The 14,805-nt window shown below is 42.6% G+C and overlaps 1 protein-coding gene across 3 annotated transcripts in view; it reads right to left on the bottom strand.

Annotated features, from left to right (window-relative positions):
* The window catches only part of SH3RF3 (SH3 domain containing ring finger 3), a 393,698-nt gene that overhangs the window by 303,458 nt on the left and 75,435 nt on the right, over positions 1 to 14,805 (bottom strand). The window contains exon 1 of one of the 3 annotated variants that reach the window (XM_019484992.2): positions 9,122 to 9,247. The exons of the other annotated variants lie outside the window; for them this stretch is intronic. Coding sequence (XP_019340537.1) covers positions 9,122 to 9,232 — 111 coding nt within the window. The 5' untranslated portion in view covers positions 9,233 to 9,247. Of the gene's footprint in view, positions 1 to 9,121; positions 9,248 to 14,805 lie in introns of those variants that run through there. 3 annotated transcript variants of the gene reach the window in all.

The raw sequence follows: 14,805 nt of genomic DNA, 5'->3' as shown, positions 1-14,805 counted from the left end.
CACCAGATCCTGTGCTGCATCTCCTCATCAAATGAGAGAGATGGCTATTCCAACAGCAAGGGAGAGGAAGTGCTTGACTACTACTTCCAGGATCTTTTCTTCAATAGTAACTTGGGGAGGGAGGTCACATTCATGGCCTGGAGCAGGCCGATAAAGCACTTTAGCCTTCTCAATGTTGAGAGAGGCCCAAAGTTCAGTAGCCTTCTCTGAAAAGATCCAGCATGGTCTGTAAATTTTCCTCAGTGTGTGCAAGGATGGCATGGTCATCAGCTTATTGAAGAACAAAGATGGCTGTCTTGAGTACTTTGGTCTTCAACCAAAAAATCCCAGATTGAACTGCCCTCCGTCCATTCAGTATTCAGTGTTAATTCTGGAAGGAAGGAGGTCTTTAATGAGAACTGGGATGACTGTCAAACAAATGGAGAACAGAGTTGGGGCAACAACACATCCTTGTTTGACCACAGTTAGAATGACAAATGGGTCTGTTTCCAATCTACTACAAAGAATGGTGGCAGTCATCTAGTCATGTAGAAGCCTCAGGACCTTGATGTCCTTTTCAGAACATCCCATCTGGCCAGTACTTTCTGTAAGACTTTGATTGATGGAATCAAAGGACTTAGTAAGGTCACTGAAGGCCCTATGCAGGTCCTGATGTTGTTCCCAACACTTTCCTTGGACCTCACCTTCTTCTCGTGTCTCTATACCACATTTGACCATTTTGTTATGTATGTTTGTGCTCATTTATTGTACTTTGCAAGATCTTTCATTGTACTTGTGCCTTCAAACAGTGGACATTGCAGCAGCTGTAGCATACTCTGAGGCTCTGTGCTGCAGTCACAGGTAGTTGAACTTCTTCATTAGTTCCTTGGCGCATCCAACTTTGGTGAGTAGGCAGTTGAGATATCGCCACATTTGCCATGTTTTGTCAGTCTCTGGTGGTAAGGACTCAGCCACCAGGATGTCTGTTTTTTCAGCCTCTCATTCCACATCTGTAGTTGTGTACCAAGGAACCCAAAGAATTAGTCTCATCACAAAAGGTAGGCATCCCTGCCACTGCCATCACTATGTCCGTGAGCAAGTGAGTGTGGTGTGTTGGGCTGTATCAACTAGCACCAACCAGAAGTTAGGCTTGATCTACAAATGCCTGACACTCTGGGGTCTTTGACAGTGAGTAGCATCTACCTGGTTCACAACAGAACTTCGGCAGGAGTTACATCTTGGTGTAGAGTTAGACCTTGCTCACAAGCCTAAGGGCAAGTTGCTAAGAAAACTTTTCAGCCAAAATGGAAGCAGCTAATGTTTCTAGGCACCTAAATAGTTTTGTGGTTAGTGAAGAAAATTCAGTAGCTTTCTGTGACTTAGGCACCTAAGTCCAGTTTAGGCATCTCAGGGAACAATCTGGATTTGTCCCTTCCTTAGAATAGAGAAATAGGCAGGTAATATGGTTAAAATTAATAAACTTGTGCTTGGTTTTGCTGTTTTAAATAATTCATAAATTATAGATTTTTATTCTTCTCATACTATTGCCTAATGCAAGTAAAAAACCCAGATGCTAATGGTTTGGATTAATTCTATTTCCTAAGGGAAAAATATCTTTGCAGAAAAGATAGACAAAAGTTTACAGCAACAAATCAAAACCAAGACAGTGAAGTTAATAAGAATAAGATTGGTTCAAACTGCTGAATCTAACCTTTGTGGCCTGGACTTCAATGCAAGAAAGAAAGTTTATGTGAAAACATTTATATAACAAAGCAACTAAGTTCTTAATGCAGTTGGAAAATGCAACTCACTCTTTAGCAGGAAGCTATGACAAGCTTAAAAAACAGATATGATTTGAACACAGTACTCCTATTCACTTCTTCCAAAATACGAAATACTCTTATTCACGTCTTGAGAAAAAAACTACATCAAATTCAACCACAGCAAAATCATAGTCTCATTTTTCATGAGAGCCAGGAGAGTCCATGCAACCCATTTGGAGGCAGGAGGTCTGAGAAGCCTGTGCAGCCTGTGTGAAGCTTGTATTTTTTAGAGCCACAAGTGATAAAGATAGCTTTAAAATATTAAAGAAAATTATTATATTTCTTAGCTCCAACGGCCTGCTGGAAAGAAACAGTTTTCCACGCATGAAAAAAGCTCCATGATTACTCATGGACTACTTCCAGGGGTGACCAACCAGCACCACTTGTGTCACAAGTGGCATTGGGCAGCTGCTGTATGTGGCAACCAAGACCTGGGCACTCTGTAAAGGGATGGTGGTGCAGTTGGGGGTGGGGAGGGGAAGAGAGAAGGGGGGCCTCCAGCCTCTTGCTGAATGAAGCCAGTGAGGGCAGGATGCTGCTAATGCTGGAAGAGGAGGTGTCAGGTGTTACCACCAACAACCTAACCCTTCCCTACCCTAGGTTAACCTAGCTCTTGGTAGTGACACCTCTCTTGCAGCAGCATCCTATCCCTGCTCTACTCTGTGTGGCCAGAGACTGAAGCTGCCCAGCTGTCTCCATTCCAGGGCCCCAGGATGCAAATTCAATCAGGTATGCCTCTGAGTGGGTGTGGATTAGCCTGGCACTTAGGGAAGGGAAGGTCTTACTTGGTGGCACACCTACTCAAAAAGGCTGGCTGTCACTGGACTCAGCTTGCTAAATGTCGAAGATTATTCTTTCTTACTTCCTCGATGAAGTCTAAACTTTACATACCTTGATTATCCAAGAATTTTTGCCTGAGTAGCTGGTTCATGGTTGACAGCAGGGCTGTTCAACTTCAGAGCAGCTGGGGGCTGCAGGCTGCATGGGTTGTATACTGAGTAGGCTGCACTCTTCTCCAACTACATGGGTTGAGCAGGGTCCCAGGGCCCCCCACTGCATGCATTCCTCTGGAGCAAAGCCCCCCTTGCCATATAGGCTGCATGGTCTTCCCAGACCCTCTGCCACATGGGCTCCACCACCAAATGAGCTGCATGGATTCCCCAGGTCTTTGCAATACCAAGGAGGGCTCTGCTGCAGTGCAGACTTCGTGTGCACTGCCCCACTCCCACCCCAAAACTGTGTGAGCTGCACATAGGAAGAAGAGAGAACCTGGAGACCCTGGCATCAGCAGGAATGATAGAGAAAGCAAACACCAAGCCACGAGTTGGACAACCCTAGTTTAAGGTAACCAAATAATCCAGTATCTCTAGGACGCCACACACAGCTTAGTTTCTTTCTGATGTCTATATGATGGTGTTGCATCAATGAGTTGGGGCAAGCCAGAACGTAAAGGAGCTTCACAAAGTGATGAAGACTAAAATGCTTGTTTGTATCAATGTTCTTCTGGAGCAAGTGGGATAGTATCAGTATGAGACACTGCATCTGCAATTTGAACCCGTTGCCTTTATTAAGTGTCTCGTGCGTCTTTTCCACACATTCCTCTTTAGAAAGTCTTCATGCATTATTTCACATATAACCCACAGTAAGATGTGCTGATAAAAGATCAATTGAAACAAAAGTATGAGCAGACTGCCAAGAACCACATAGACTTGGCCTGTGGACAACATACGGAGACAAGACTGAGGAAAACAAAAAAAGGAAGAACTGAAAACCTACATCTCTTTCATTTTACAATGTGGAAAAAAAGAAGCATGTTTTTCAGCAGCTGACTACCTCCATAAAATATTTAAAATTTGCCCTTTACAGATCATCCAGTTGTTTTCTCAAAATCAAAACCATGTCTGAGGTCATACAGCTCCTTACTATGCACAAATATAAAACACAGTTTGCCAAATTAATTAATTTTACTAACCATCAAAGAAAGTAGCACTGATATAACTACTAGCACTTGAGAAGAAAAAACAAGAACAATTTTTCAGGCATAAACCCTCAAGAAAATTGCCAGAGACTTTCATAGATTTCATATACATTAGGGCTGGAAGAGACCTTGAAGATCGAGTCTAGACCCCTGCCCCAGGGGCAGGAAGTCAGCTAGGGTCAAAGGATCCCAGCAAGATAAGCATCCAAACATTTCTTGAATGAGTCCAGAGTAGGTGCCTGCATCACTACTGGAGGGAGTCTATTCCAGGTCTTGGGGACTTAGACAGTGAAGAATTTTTTTCTTCTGTCCAGCCTAAAACGGCCTTGTAGGAGTTTATGACCATTGGTCCTTGTTTTTCCTTGGGGCACTCTGGTAAACAGACGTTCTCCCAGATCCTGATATACACCCCTTATGTACTTATAAGCAGCCACCAGGTCCCCCCTGAGCCTGTGTTTTTGCAGGCTGAAGAGTCCCATGGCTCTCAGCCTCTCTTCATAAGGCCTGTTCTCTTGCCCTCTGATCATGCGCGTGGCTCTCCTCTGGACTCTCAAGCTTCTCCACATCCTTCTTGAATTGTGGAGCCCAGAATTGGATGCAGTACTCCAGCTGCGGCCTCACCAAGGCTGAGTACAGCGGGAGGATGACATCCTGAGATTTACTTGAGAAGCATCTATGGATGCAACCCAGAATTTTGTTTGCTTTACCAGCTGCAACATCGCATTGGTGGCTCATGTTCAGCTTGTGGTCAATCATGACCCCCAAGTCTCTTTCAGCAGTGGTGCTAGCGAACATAGCACTGCTGAGCCTATAAGCGTGCTGTGGGTTTTTTTCCCCTGAGGTGGAGTACCTTACATTTATCGGTATTGAACGTCATCAGGTTTGTATCCACCCACTTACTAAATTTATCCAAGTCACCCTGGATCACTAGCCTGTCCTCAGGTGCGGAGACTATGTCCCAAAGTTTAGTGTCATCAGCGAACTTAGCTAGTGAGCTTCTGACACCAATGTCCACATCGTTGATAAAGATGTTAAAGAGAACTGGTCCAAGGACAGAAGCTTGGGGGACACCACTCGTCACAGAGTGCCGTAATGATTCGCTACCATCGACCACTACACTCTGGGGCCAACCTCGGAACCAATTTCCCAGCCATCAGACTGTGGTGTAGCCGAGGACACAGTTGGCTACACAACTGTTCCATAAGGAACACATTGTGTTCCATAAGACACAATTGTTCCATAAGGAGGTCATGGGACACCAGATCAAAGGCTTTTTTAAAGTCCAGTTATATGACATCAATCTCTTCTCCCTTGTCCAGGTGATATGTCACCTGGTCATAGAAGGAGATGAGATTGGTCAGGGAAGACCCACCCGTGACAGACCCATGCTGGCTGTCCCTCAGGATGTTACCCTCAGCCAGCTTATCAAGAAGGGTCTCTTTGATAATTTTTTCCAGAATCTTACCAGGGATTGAGGTCAAGCTGACTTACACTCTACGGCTCGGTACAGACAGTCAAAAATCCTGAGGCTGAATTGATTCAGTCTTTGCAAGTTAGTCTAAGCTGCACAGATTAAATTGGAACAGAAGTGAACAGGAATTTACCTTTGATTCAGAAAATGCAGCTCAGGCCAGAAGCCAGGAGCACTAGAGGACAGCTCTCTGGCTGTGTGTTCACTTCCTCTTCCTGCTGCCCCAAGGTCTCTGGGATTTACAGGGTTGCTCATTACGTCCTCCTCCCAATTCCAGGTGCCTCTGGGATTTGTAGTCCATAGTTGCAGCCAGTAGTTTGAACAGGGGAAGGGGTGTATAAACCCTGTGGCCCCAGACCCCAACTGGGGTTTGCCAGGGAGGGGGGCAATCCCCCCCATAGACTGGGCTGCATCTCCAGCTGGGCTTGTCATCCGCCCCTTGTCAGCCAGCTCTCACTGCTCCATCTACGGAGCAGAAGGGTGGGGACAGCCCTGCTCTCTGAAGCAGACAACACAGCCCAGCCCAGGGCTGCAAAGCATGCTGGGATGCTGGGGGACTCAGATTTAACTTGAACCAGGAAGGCATCTGGGACAGAAGTTCCATAAACCAGTTTGACACTAATCAGTAAAGTCTGATGCTACATTCAACCAGGTTTATCTTAAACCAGTTTCAACCATTTTGAAACTGGTTTAGGTATACTGAACTTGCATTCTATTACAGCTTTAAACCAGTTTCTGATCACTTAAACTGGTTTATGTGTAACTTCTGTCTCTAGCCCACCTGTTTGAGCTCCCATTACAGAAAATCAAGTTACTTTCACATTAAGCCAGGTTTTTCATTAAACCCAGATATAGTATTTCTGTGCAGGACAAGCTTCTGTATAACATTTTAAGAAGGCTACTTAATTGCAATTTTTTTCATTTGGTAACATATGGTGCAGAGTTATATTCTTACAGGTTATGATTTTCTTTTGTGCAATAGTCAAGAATTGCTACTGAATTACATGTTAGACTGTAGACAATACCTACATTTATTCTGAGCCTGCTCTACTTTTCAGCTGACAGCACTATGCACAAGTTATGGACAAGGTTGCTTTTCTACACTAGTAATGTCTAGAAAAAACATTGTCTTGCCAGACTCTTACATATTTAAACAAAAAAGGAAAGGTTAGGAACATTTATTTTAAAAAAAGGATACAGAATTATATCGGTGCAGTAGTTGGCCTGTGTATACTCCACTTTTTTCTTCATGGGATAGACTGTGTGGACATGTCTACACATGCAGGCATGTGTGCTTGCAGCAGCTCAAATAGAAGTGGTGCAAATTTGAGCTGGGGCTTTTTCCCTCAGCGCACATGCCTGGACACGCGCTTTGGTGTGGTGCAAGTTGTGCCACTTTGGGCAAAATAACCCTACCTGGCTCCTCCCAGATCTGCAGCCAGGGGGAGCTAGAGCCTGGGTCCAAGGTGCCAGCTCTGAGCAGGCTCCTCTGCTTGGGTCCTGCCACTTGCCATCCTAGCAGGAATTCTGGTGTTCCCCATTTGAAAACTGAAAAATCTTTGATAAAAAAATCCCAAAGTCACTCTGTAAAATACCCCGAAATCCATGTTTCTCCACAATTAAAACAAAAGACCACTATATATATATATAGAGAGAGAGAGAGACTGAGAGAGAGCAATCAGTTAAGCAATGGTTTATTGATATATCTACAGTGTTAAAGCAATTTGGAAGTCTACCAGTGTCTCTGTCATCATAATACCTATATGTTTTGCTGTTTGCCTTTGGTTTTCTTACCATAGAGCAGTTAGAGCTCCCCCTGACCCCTTCACTAACCAGGATGTGGTTCACTCCCCAATCACCCTGCCCAGCCCTGCCCTGCCCCTAATGGCCTCCCTACCAAGCCCCAGCACTCAAAGAAAAAAAAGCCCTGCACTCACCCGTAATAGCAGCAGCCAACAGGTTCACTTGGGCCCCCTGGCCAGTAAGTAGGGGGTGGAGCAGTAGCTGGAGGAGTGGGGAGGGGACCATGAGGGGACCCCCCTACCCGGCTCCATCCCCCATCTGCCCCCTGATCACTGTCCTGCCTGACCCCAGCATCCCAGCAATAAAACTAACTAAATAAAAGCCCTGTGCTCACCATCAGTAACAGCTGCCATTGGGGTCACTGGGGCCTTCTGGCAGAGCCCGCTGACACAGCATGGGGCAGCGGGGACCAGCATTGGCCGCCTGGCATCCATACTGCTGCTCCCCTATTGCGCAGGTGCGACCTGGATCAGCAGAGTGCCACGTGGCTCCGCACACTGTTGGGCAGCTCAGGCTGTCATCCAGGACCCAGCACTGCTCAGCCGCAGTGGCACCAGCTGCCTGACAGTGTGCAGAGCCATGCTGTACCCTGCCAACCCAGACTGCACCCATGTGATGGGGCAGCAGCAGTGTGGGTGCCAGGTGGCCAGGGCCGGTCCCTGCTGCACAGGGTAGCGGATCTGCCAAGAGGCCCCAGTTACCTTGACAGCAGCTGCTACTGCCGATGAGTATGGGGCTTTTTTTTTTTTAAATTGCTAGGATGTTGGGGCCAGGTGGGGTAGCAATTGGAGGGTTCAGGGGCCAGGTGGGGGATGTGGCCAGTAGGGTTCCCTCCATAGTTCCCTCCCCACTCCTCCAGCCCCTCTTCCCATCCCAAACTTACCGGCATGGAGCCCAGGTTCAGCTCAGCACCAGGGCGAGGGTCAGCCATAGAGACGCTCTGGCTGGGTAGCAGAGCATCTCTGTGAAGATCTGAACCTCTGGCTGCCCCACTTTTTTTGCCCGGGGTATTTTTGACCCCTATATATCCAGGGGTCTAATTCTGCCCCTGCACTGAAAATCTGCAGTGTGGGGAACTTTTTTATGTTCCAGCATGTGCCTCTTGTAGCCTTTCAAAAGGCATGTCCTATGGGACAAAATCTTCAAAATTATCTAAACAAAACTAATTTTTTGGCTGAGTGTAAAAAGGAGAAAAGTTTTATTTTGAAACTGTTAATCAATGTTTCATCTCATCTCAAAACATTCATTTGGGGGTTTTTACTTTTTTTTTTATTCAAGTGAATATTTAGTTTTGACCAACAATCAAAATTATCATTTTCAAAATGTAGAAACAAATCAATAAATTTGATACAAATCTGAAAACCCGAATCTGCCTTTTTGATAAATAAAAAATTGGACTGAAAATTGTCCAGTTCTGAGCTCTGGATAATTTATAGCAATTAATGACTTATGCACATTTGAAAAATCTTAATCATTATATACAATCTGGCTGATTCCTTCCCTGGGGATTATCTTTAATGGTTACAGAAACAGCAAGTCAACCTAAGCAACCTAAACGACTGTTTTTCCTAAAGGACCTTAGTTACATCTTCCTGCAGAGATAATCCAACTCCTGCTATATCCTAGCTGGAGGTAACAAGATCTATCTGATGATATGACTCAGGAGTAATTGTATACTACCTACATGCAGAGTTCAAGCACCTTACATCAATATGACTCAGCATCCAATAATGTATTTGTGTAGTTCTACATAAGACAGTGGAGAAAATCGTACATCATGTTTTCAACACACGTACCCATAAAACTAGGATTCCTACATTAGAATACATCAATTACAGGAGAAGTACATGGAAAAATAGCAGTCTTCAGAAATCTGGGTAAGAAAATAACCTACCAAATCCTTATCCTTTTAACACTTAATTACAGTACATGGTAAATCAAAATCTGGTACCCTCCTGTAAGAAGTTGCACCAAAATCTGACCTTCTACTGCGTATAATAAATACACAGAAAAAGCAGCATCTTTATGCTAGACATTAGCTAGTAGGTCAGCTAGTTAGTACATTACCACTTGATCCAAGTTTGTTCCTGCAGGCACACGTTCAATTGTGCCAGGTATACCATCTGCCAAGTCTTTAAAATCCTTTCTAGGACAGCAGTATATCTGTAATGGAAACATGATTCATGCAATACAAGTATAATAATTCTACTCTTAACCTTTTAATATAATGATCAATGCAAAGATATTATGGAGCCCAGAGCAAATACAAAAACAAACATGAAACAAGTCCTGAAATTTAGCTATCAGGAGTTAAATCTATGAGACAGAGAAACCAGCAATGGCCCACTTGTAAAAACCGAAATACAGAAAAAGTGTAAAGCAAAAACCAAAAAAATAATGGTCCTATTGACTGGAAAAAATGGTTTTAATGCACAGAAAAATTGTAAAAGCCTATTACTGCAATTCAAGCTAAATAAGACATGGTTTAAAATATTAAATTAATTTCCCTTCCATCCCAACTTTATGATCTGTAGAAGTTAAAGATAAACAGAAATATATTTTAGGCAAAACAGATTAATTATGCCTCATTGTACTTGGAGATAGCTCATTTCACTCTTTTTGCATAATAATACTGCACTGCTTCCCACACCCATTTTTCCCCCATGGCAACAGAAGAAATGTAGGTTGGTGATTAAGAAGAGCTTCATTTAGAGAGGTTGTGGAATCTCTATCCAATTTTCAGGAGCAGGTCAAACAGACACTTGTTCAGGATGGCTTAGTCAGGGATGATCCTGGTCTAGATGATCTCATGTGGTCCCTTCAAGCCCTGATGATGATTCTATGTTAAATTAAAATGGGTCTAACATCAGTCCTCACAGAATTCCAAGACACCTCTTTCTTGTTCAATATATTGCCATTTTATTCAGTTTTTGGTTTTTTAAGTCAGTCCTCTAGCTATGCAATATTGCTCACATCCACCAAATTTAATTAATTTTTGTGTGGTTTTATAAGGTAATGTATCAATGTTTTATCAAAATCTGGCCACTTAACCAACTGAAAATTGCATAAAGGATCATTTAATAACAATATAAAAAACAAAACATAAGTTAAGTTTTTAAAAATATCTTGAGTTCAGCAACTGCTGGGGAAACACAGGATTGCCTTGATTAAAAATAACTACAGTGATGCCATCAGGCGGAAAATGCTCGTTCTTGAAGAGTTTATATTTTGTTATATTTCTTTACATTATTCTCAAATTTGTTGATCATCAGGTTGAGGTTTAAAATAAATAAAATTATTTTAATTTAATATAAACTGTAAATGAGAAATGTCCCATTCTTACTTGGGAACCAGCCATTTCATTCTGCCTTCTCCTACCAAAATACCATGAGACCAATGTTTTAAGAAAATAGATATTCTGCCCAATGAAATCAAGCTTGCAAACTTTTCCACTCTCACTTCATGCCCTCCCTTTGGTTGCTGCTCAGAAAAACCTTAAAAGCCATTGAGGTCAAACGATTTAAACTATAATGCACACAAATTACCTCTACAAAGAACTTTACCTTCTGGACATGGTTATGAGAAGGCAAAAGTTATCACGGTTACAGCAGCCATACATCTAGCGCACCAAGTGTTTTTTAAACTGTTGTCCATAGACCACTGAAGGTCTATAGGAGGCTGGCTTCATTTCTTGGTTGCAGTTACTAAATTGTACAAAAAGCAGATAAAAATGCATTAAGTATTTTCTTAATACTACTTTTCTTTGAAATCAACTACTGCAGCTGCCTCAGGAAAATAATGCAATTGGGAATGAGAGGGAATGCTGTCCACAAGCCTGTTAATGTGATATGTGGAATAAAAATTTGGAATTACTGAAGCATTCTCCTGTCATTTCTAGTTCCTACTAACCTTAACTTCTCACACTTGGTTTCCAAGTAAAACCTCACCAATACTCTTCTTATTCCCAAGCTTACTTCTAAGAAACTAAGAATATACAAAGACTTGTGCAAAGTCAGTCACTGGATGAACATAGGCAGAAGTTCCTTCTTGTATCAAACATACTGGGCCAGATTCCCTGGCCCTTTCAGGCCATGATAGATGTTACACTTTACAACCTGTAACATGATATATGTGCATGGGGCCTAATCTTGTTTAGGGGCCTGGTCATCCCATGACATCTAAAGCTTGATGGAGGTAGTTTAGCTGAACCATATGTCCTTGAACCAGATTCTGTGACTGGTTTTGTAATGTCTATCATACTAATGTGATTTAGGCTCCGTCTGTGTTGAGAGTCACGTAGTTTGTTCACCAGGTATAGCTCCAGAGCCTGTAATTTCTTATCTTCATGCTTCCTTATTGCAGGTGGGTGAGAGTGGGGTTAAATAAGTAACACAGGTTTTGTTGTTAGAAGTACAAAGTACTCAATTACCTTGATATTTTCCAACTTGAAAATTCAAGTAGCCACTTGAGCTAGGAGGTTTTAGAAGTGGGATCCTAGACTGGTCTGCAGCTATAATGGTTCATACATAGGTGTGAGAAGGCGCTGAGACCGAGCATACTTGGTGCAGGGCTCAGGCATAGGCTTAAGATGGAGCTGAGACCAGGCATGCTCAGTGCAGGGGCTCAAACAAGGGTGTGAGATGGAGCTGAGACCAGGCACATTCAGTGTAGGGCACAGACACAGGTGTGAGATGGAGCTGAGACTGGGTATGCTCAGTGCAGGGCTCAGACACCAGTGTGAGGCAGCGCTGAGATCAGGCATGCTTGGTGCAGGGCACAGGCATGGGTGTGAGATGGAGCTGGTATTTGCCAACACTAAAAGTGGCTGCTTGACATACACACTAGTGGACTGGGTAATGCATTGTTCTTGGAGGTTTCCCTCTCATTCTCCAAGCAATCACCCTTGGGGTGGGCTTGTATGCTTAAAGGCCAAACTTAAGCTGGAGTGTGACACGTACTGAAACTCCTGGTTCTCTGCCAGGAGTCATGGCAAGTTCTTCAAACTCAAATCCTCCAAATAAAGACAGTTCTGTTGCCACCAACACTGTGCCAACACTGAAAATTCAAGTATGAGTACACATACAATTCAAGACTGTCATGGTCTCAGCAATGGGAGGGGCAAAACTTCCATTTATTATACTAATACAAAAGTCAGACTCCATGTTAGGTGCAGTGAAGGAAGTGTTAAGGTGAGAAAAAGCAAAAGTCTTTAGCTCTGTAAAGAAACAATCATAGTATGATCTCCCTTTATGTTGTAGCAAAAGAATTTGTTTTGGAGGGGTAAAAATAATGTAGGTTGCTGGAAGCATTAGCACTCTTATTAAAGGAATGTTGTCTTAATATCTCTTGCATAGTATGTAGTATAAAGAATTAATATTTTGAAAGGAAGAAAAGTATACAGACTGTCTGTATAATTCATCTGTATTGTTTTCTAGTCTGATTCAACGAACAAAGGAGAGCAGCGACATACACTCCAGAAGACAGAAGTGCAAAATACAAAGGATTTCAAAGCATTTTGTAGACAGAATTAAGCCTAGAAATGAGCTTCTGAGTAACACTGAGCTTTACTCAGTACAGTTGTATCTGAGAAATGTGGTGGGTGAGGTGTGTGACTAACAGCCAGGGTGGGAGCCAGGCACCAAGCTGCTGAGGACCTGTGGGGGCAGCATGGGTATTGGAGTCTGAGAGGGCTGCTGAGGGCTGGGAGCTTGCACTGGAGCACTGGGAGCCCCTGGCTTTGCTTGGGCCCTCCAGTCCTCACTGGCAGGCCCCCAAGCTTCAATGTAACCCTCTGAGACTCTGAAGCATTTTTTCACCTAAGGTACAGTGAAAAGGTAGCTGAGATTTTATGGTTCTATGCATTTGCCCAGTTAGATTTACCCTTATGCTAACCTGCAATAATTTTACCCTTATGATATCTAGAAATACAGGCTGCTATAGCCAAATAAAAATGGCCACACAGCCTTCAAGTTTCACAAGCAAATGGACAGAAACTAGCATGTAGGTGCAATTAATGAACAATCAACTTGGTAATTGCTACCATTGTGAAGTCAAGTAGCCCTTTGACCACAATGGTGGAATGGCCATCACCTCCCTCTCCCTACCCCGCCCCCCAAAAAAAGAAAAAAAAAGAAACCAGGCTCAGAATAGCAAGCAAATACATTTTATACTTTACAAAGAGGAAGGCTTTAATTTACTTGTGTACACACACACACACACACACACACGATTAATTACAGCTAAATTAAATCTCAGCTATTAAAGCTAACTATTATAAGTTCACATATTTAAGATTTAAATGGTTTGCTTTAATAGCTGAGATTTATTTTAGCAGTAATTAATATGTATGTATTTATGTATATACATTTATATTTATATATATTTATTTATTTAAGGTTAAATATTTAAGCTTTTGGACCATTTAAATTAAAGCTAAGTAATTAAAGTTAAATTAAAATTAAATAGATATATTTTCTGTCTAGAACAGCACCACCCAGAGCATGAGAATTCAAAGTACAGTACATGAGTCGACTCTTTAAAAAACATTATGGCATGTACACGCCATCCAGTGGCACTATGAGGTACCAAATGAACATACATCACCCTTGTCTACATAGGCATGCATCTAAATTGGGGGCAGTTGAATCCATATCTAGATAAACCACTTGCACATGTATCAAGGCCTATAGAGCTGCACTCAGCTGCTTAAGTAAAATAAAGTGTTCGGTAAGCTCATTTAACTAAGGTCTGAAAAAGGATTCTCCTGTGCACCCCCCCCCCCCCCCACAACAACAACAAAAAAAAGAAAAAAAAGAGGAATCTTCCAGAGGTGCATTACTGGCATAGCAATCCTATACTAATCCATTACTGGCCTCCTATATAGGAAGCACAGCTGAAAGGAAGTGGCATGGCTGATGCATTTCCTGAATCCTACTACTCCTACTGTACAGCCTCTTGGGAGTATAGGAAGCTGAGTGAAAAGCTAAGCAGCATCAACAGCTTACAAGTCTGCCGCCAAAATCATTCGAATCTGTGGCATGAAACGGGACAGAGGGAGGAAGGACATTATCTATTTCCTTATCTTAACCTAAGAAAATGAATAGCACAAGAAATCACAGAAAAACTGAATGCTTGTTATGAAATGAATAATGCATTCTGAGATGTAGACATATCCAGCCTAGGTAAATCTTTGTTCATGGCCTCGTTCTGACCAACTATCACATTTCTATTGCATGCTAGAGAAAAAAAAACAACTTGCAGTTATTTTTAGATCTTATTTTCATAGCAACTCTTTCTACTGGCTTTCACAACTTTGTTTCAAACTTTGCAAGCTCCAAATGGGGTGAAACCTCAAAATCAAGCAAATTTAATTTGAATATGCACTCTTATGGTTGCACAACTCAAATCATTTTACTGTCAAATGAATAATTCATACATAGCAACTAAAAAAGATCTAATTATGGATTATTAAGTGTTAGAGCTTAATTTTTTCAGTCTTCTAATTTAAAAAAAAAAAATTAGGGGGCAGGCAGCACAATACCATACACAGCACAGAGCAGAAAGCAGGGCAACAGATCTAGAAGGAGGTATAGTGCAGGAAGCAAAAAGCAGAGCAGCAGATCAGGCAGGGGAAGGGGATCTAAGTTACCCTCCCCTCCCTCTCCACACACACACACACACACACACACACACACTGCCCTAGGCTGCATCATTTTTTAACTGAGAGTTTGTCTGGGCAAGTTAAACACTGT

The sequence above is a fragment of the Alligator mississippiensis genome, chromosome 1, assembly GCF_030867095.1.
Source record: "Alligator mississippiensis isolate rAllMis1 chromosome 1, rAllMis1, whole genome shotgun sequence".
Classification (NCBI taxonomy): Eukaryota; Metazoa; Chordata; order Crocodylia; family Alligatoridae; genus Alligator; species Alligator mississippiensis.
Note: the sequence above shows the minus strand (reverse complement) of the source record. Positions and strands in the feature narration are given on the sequence as shown.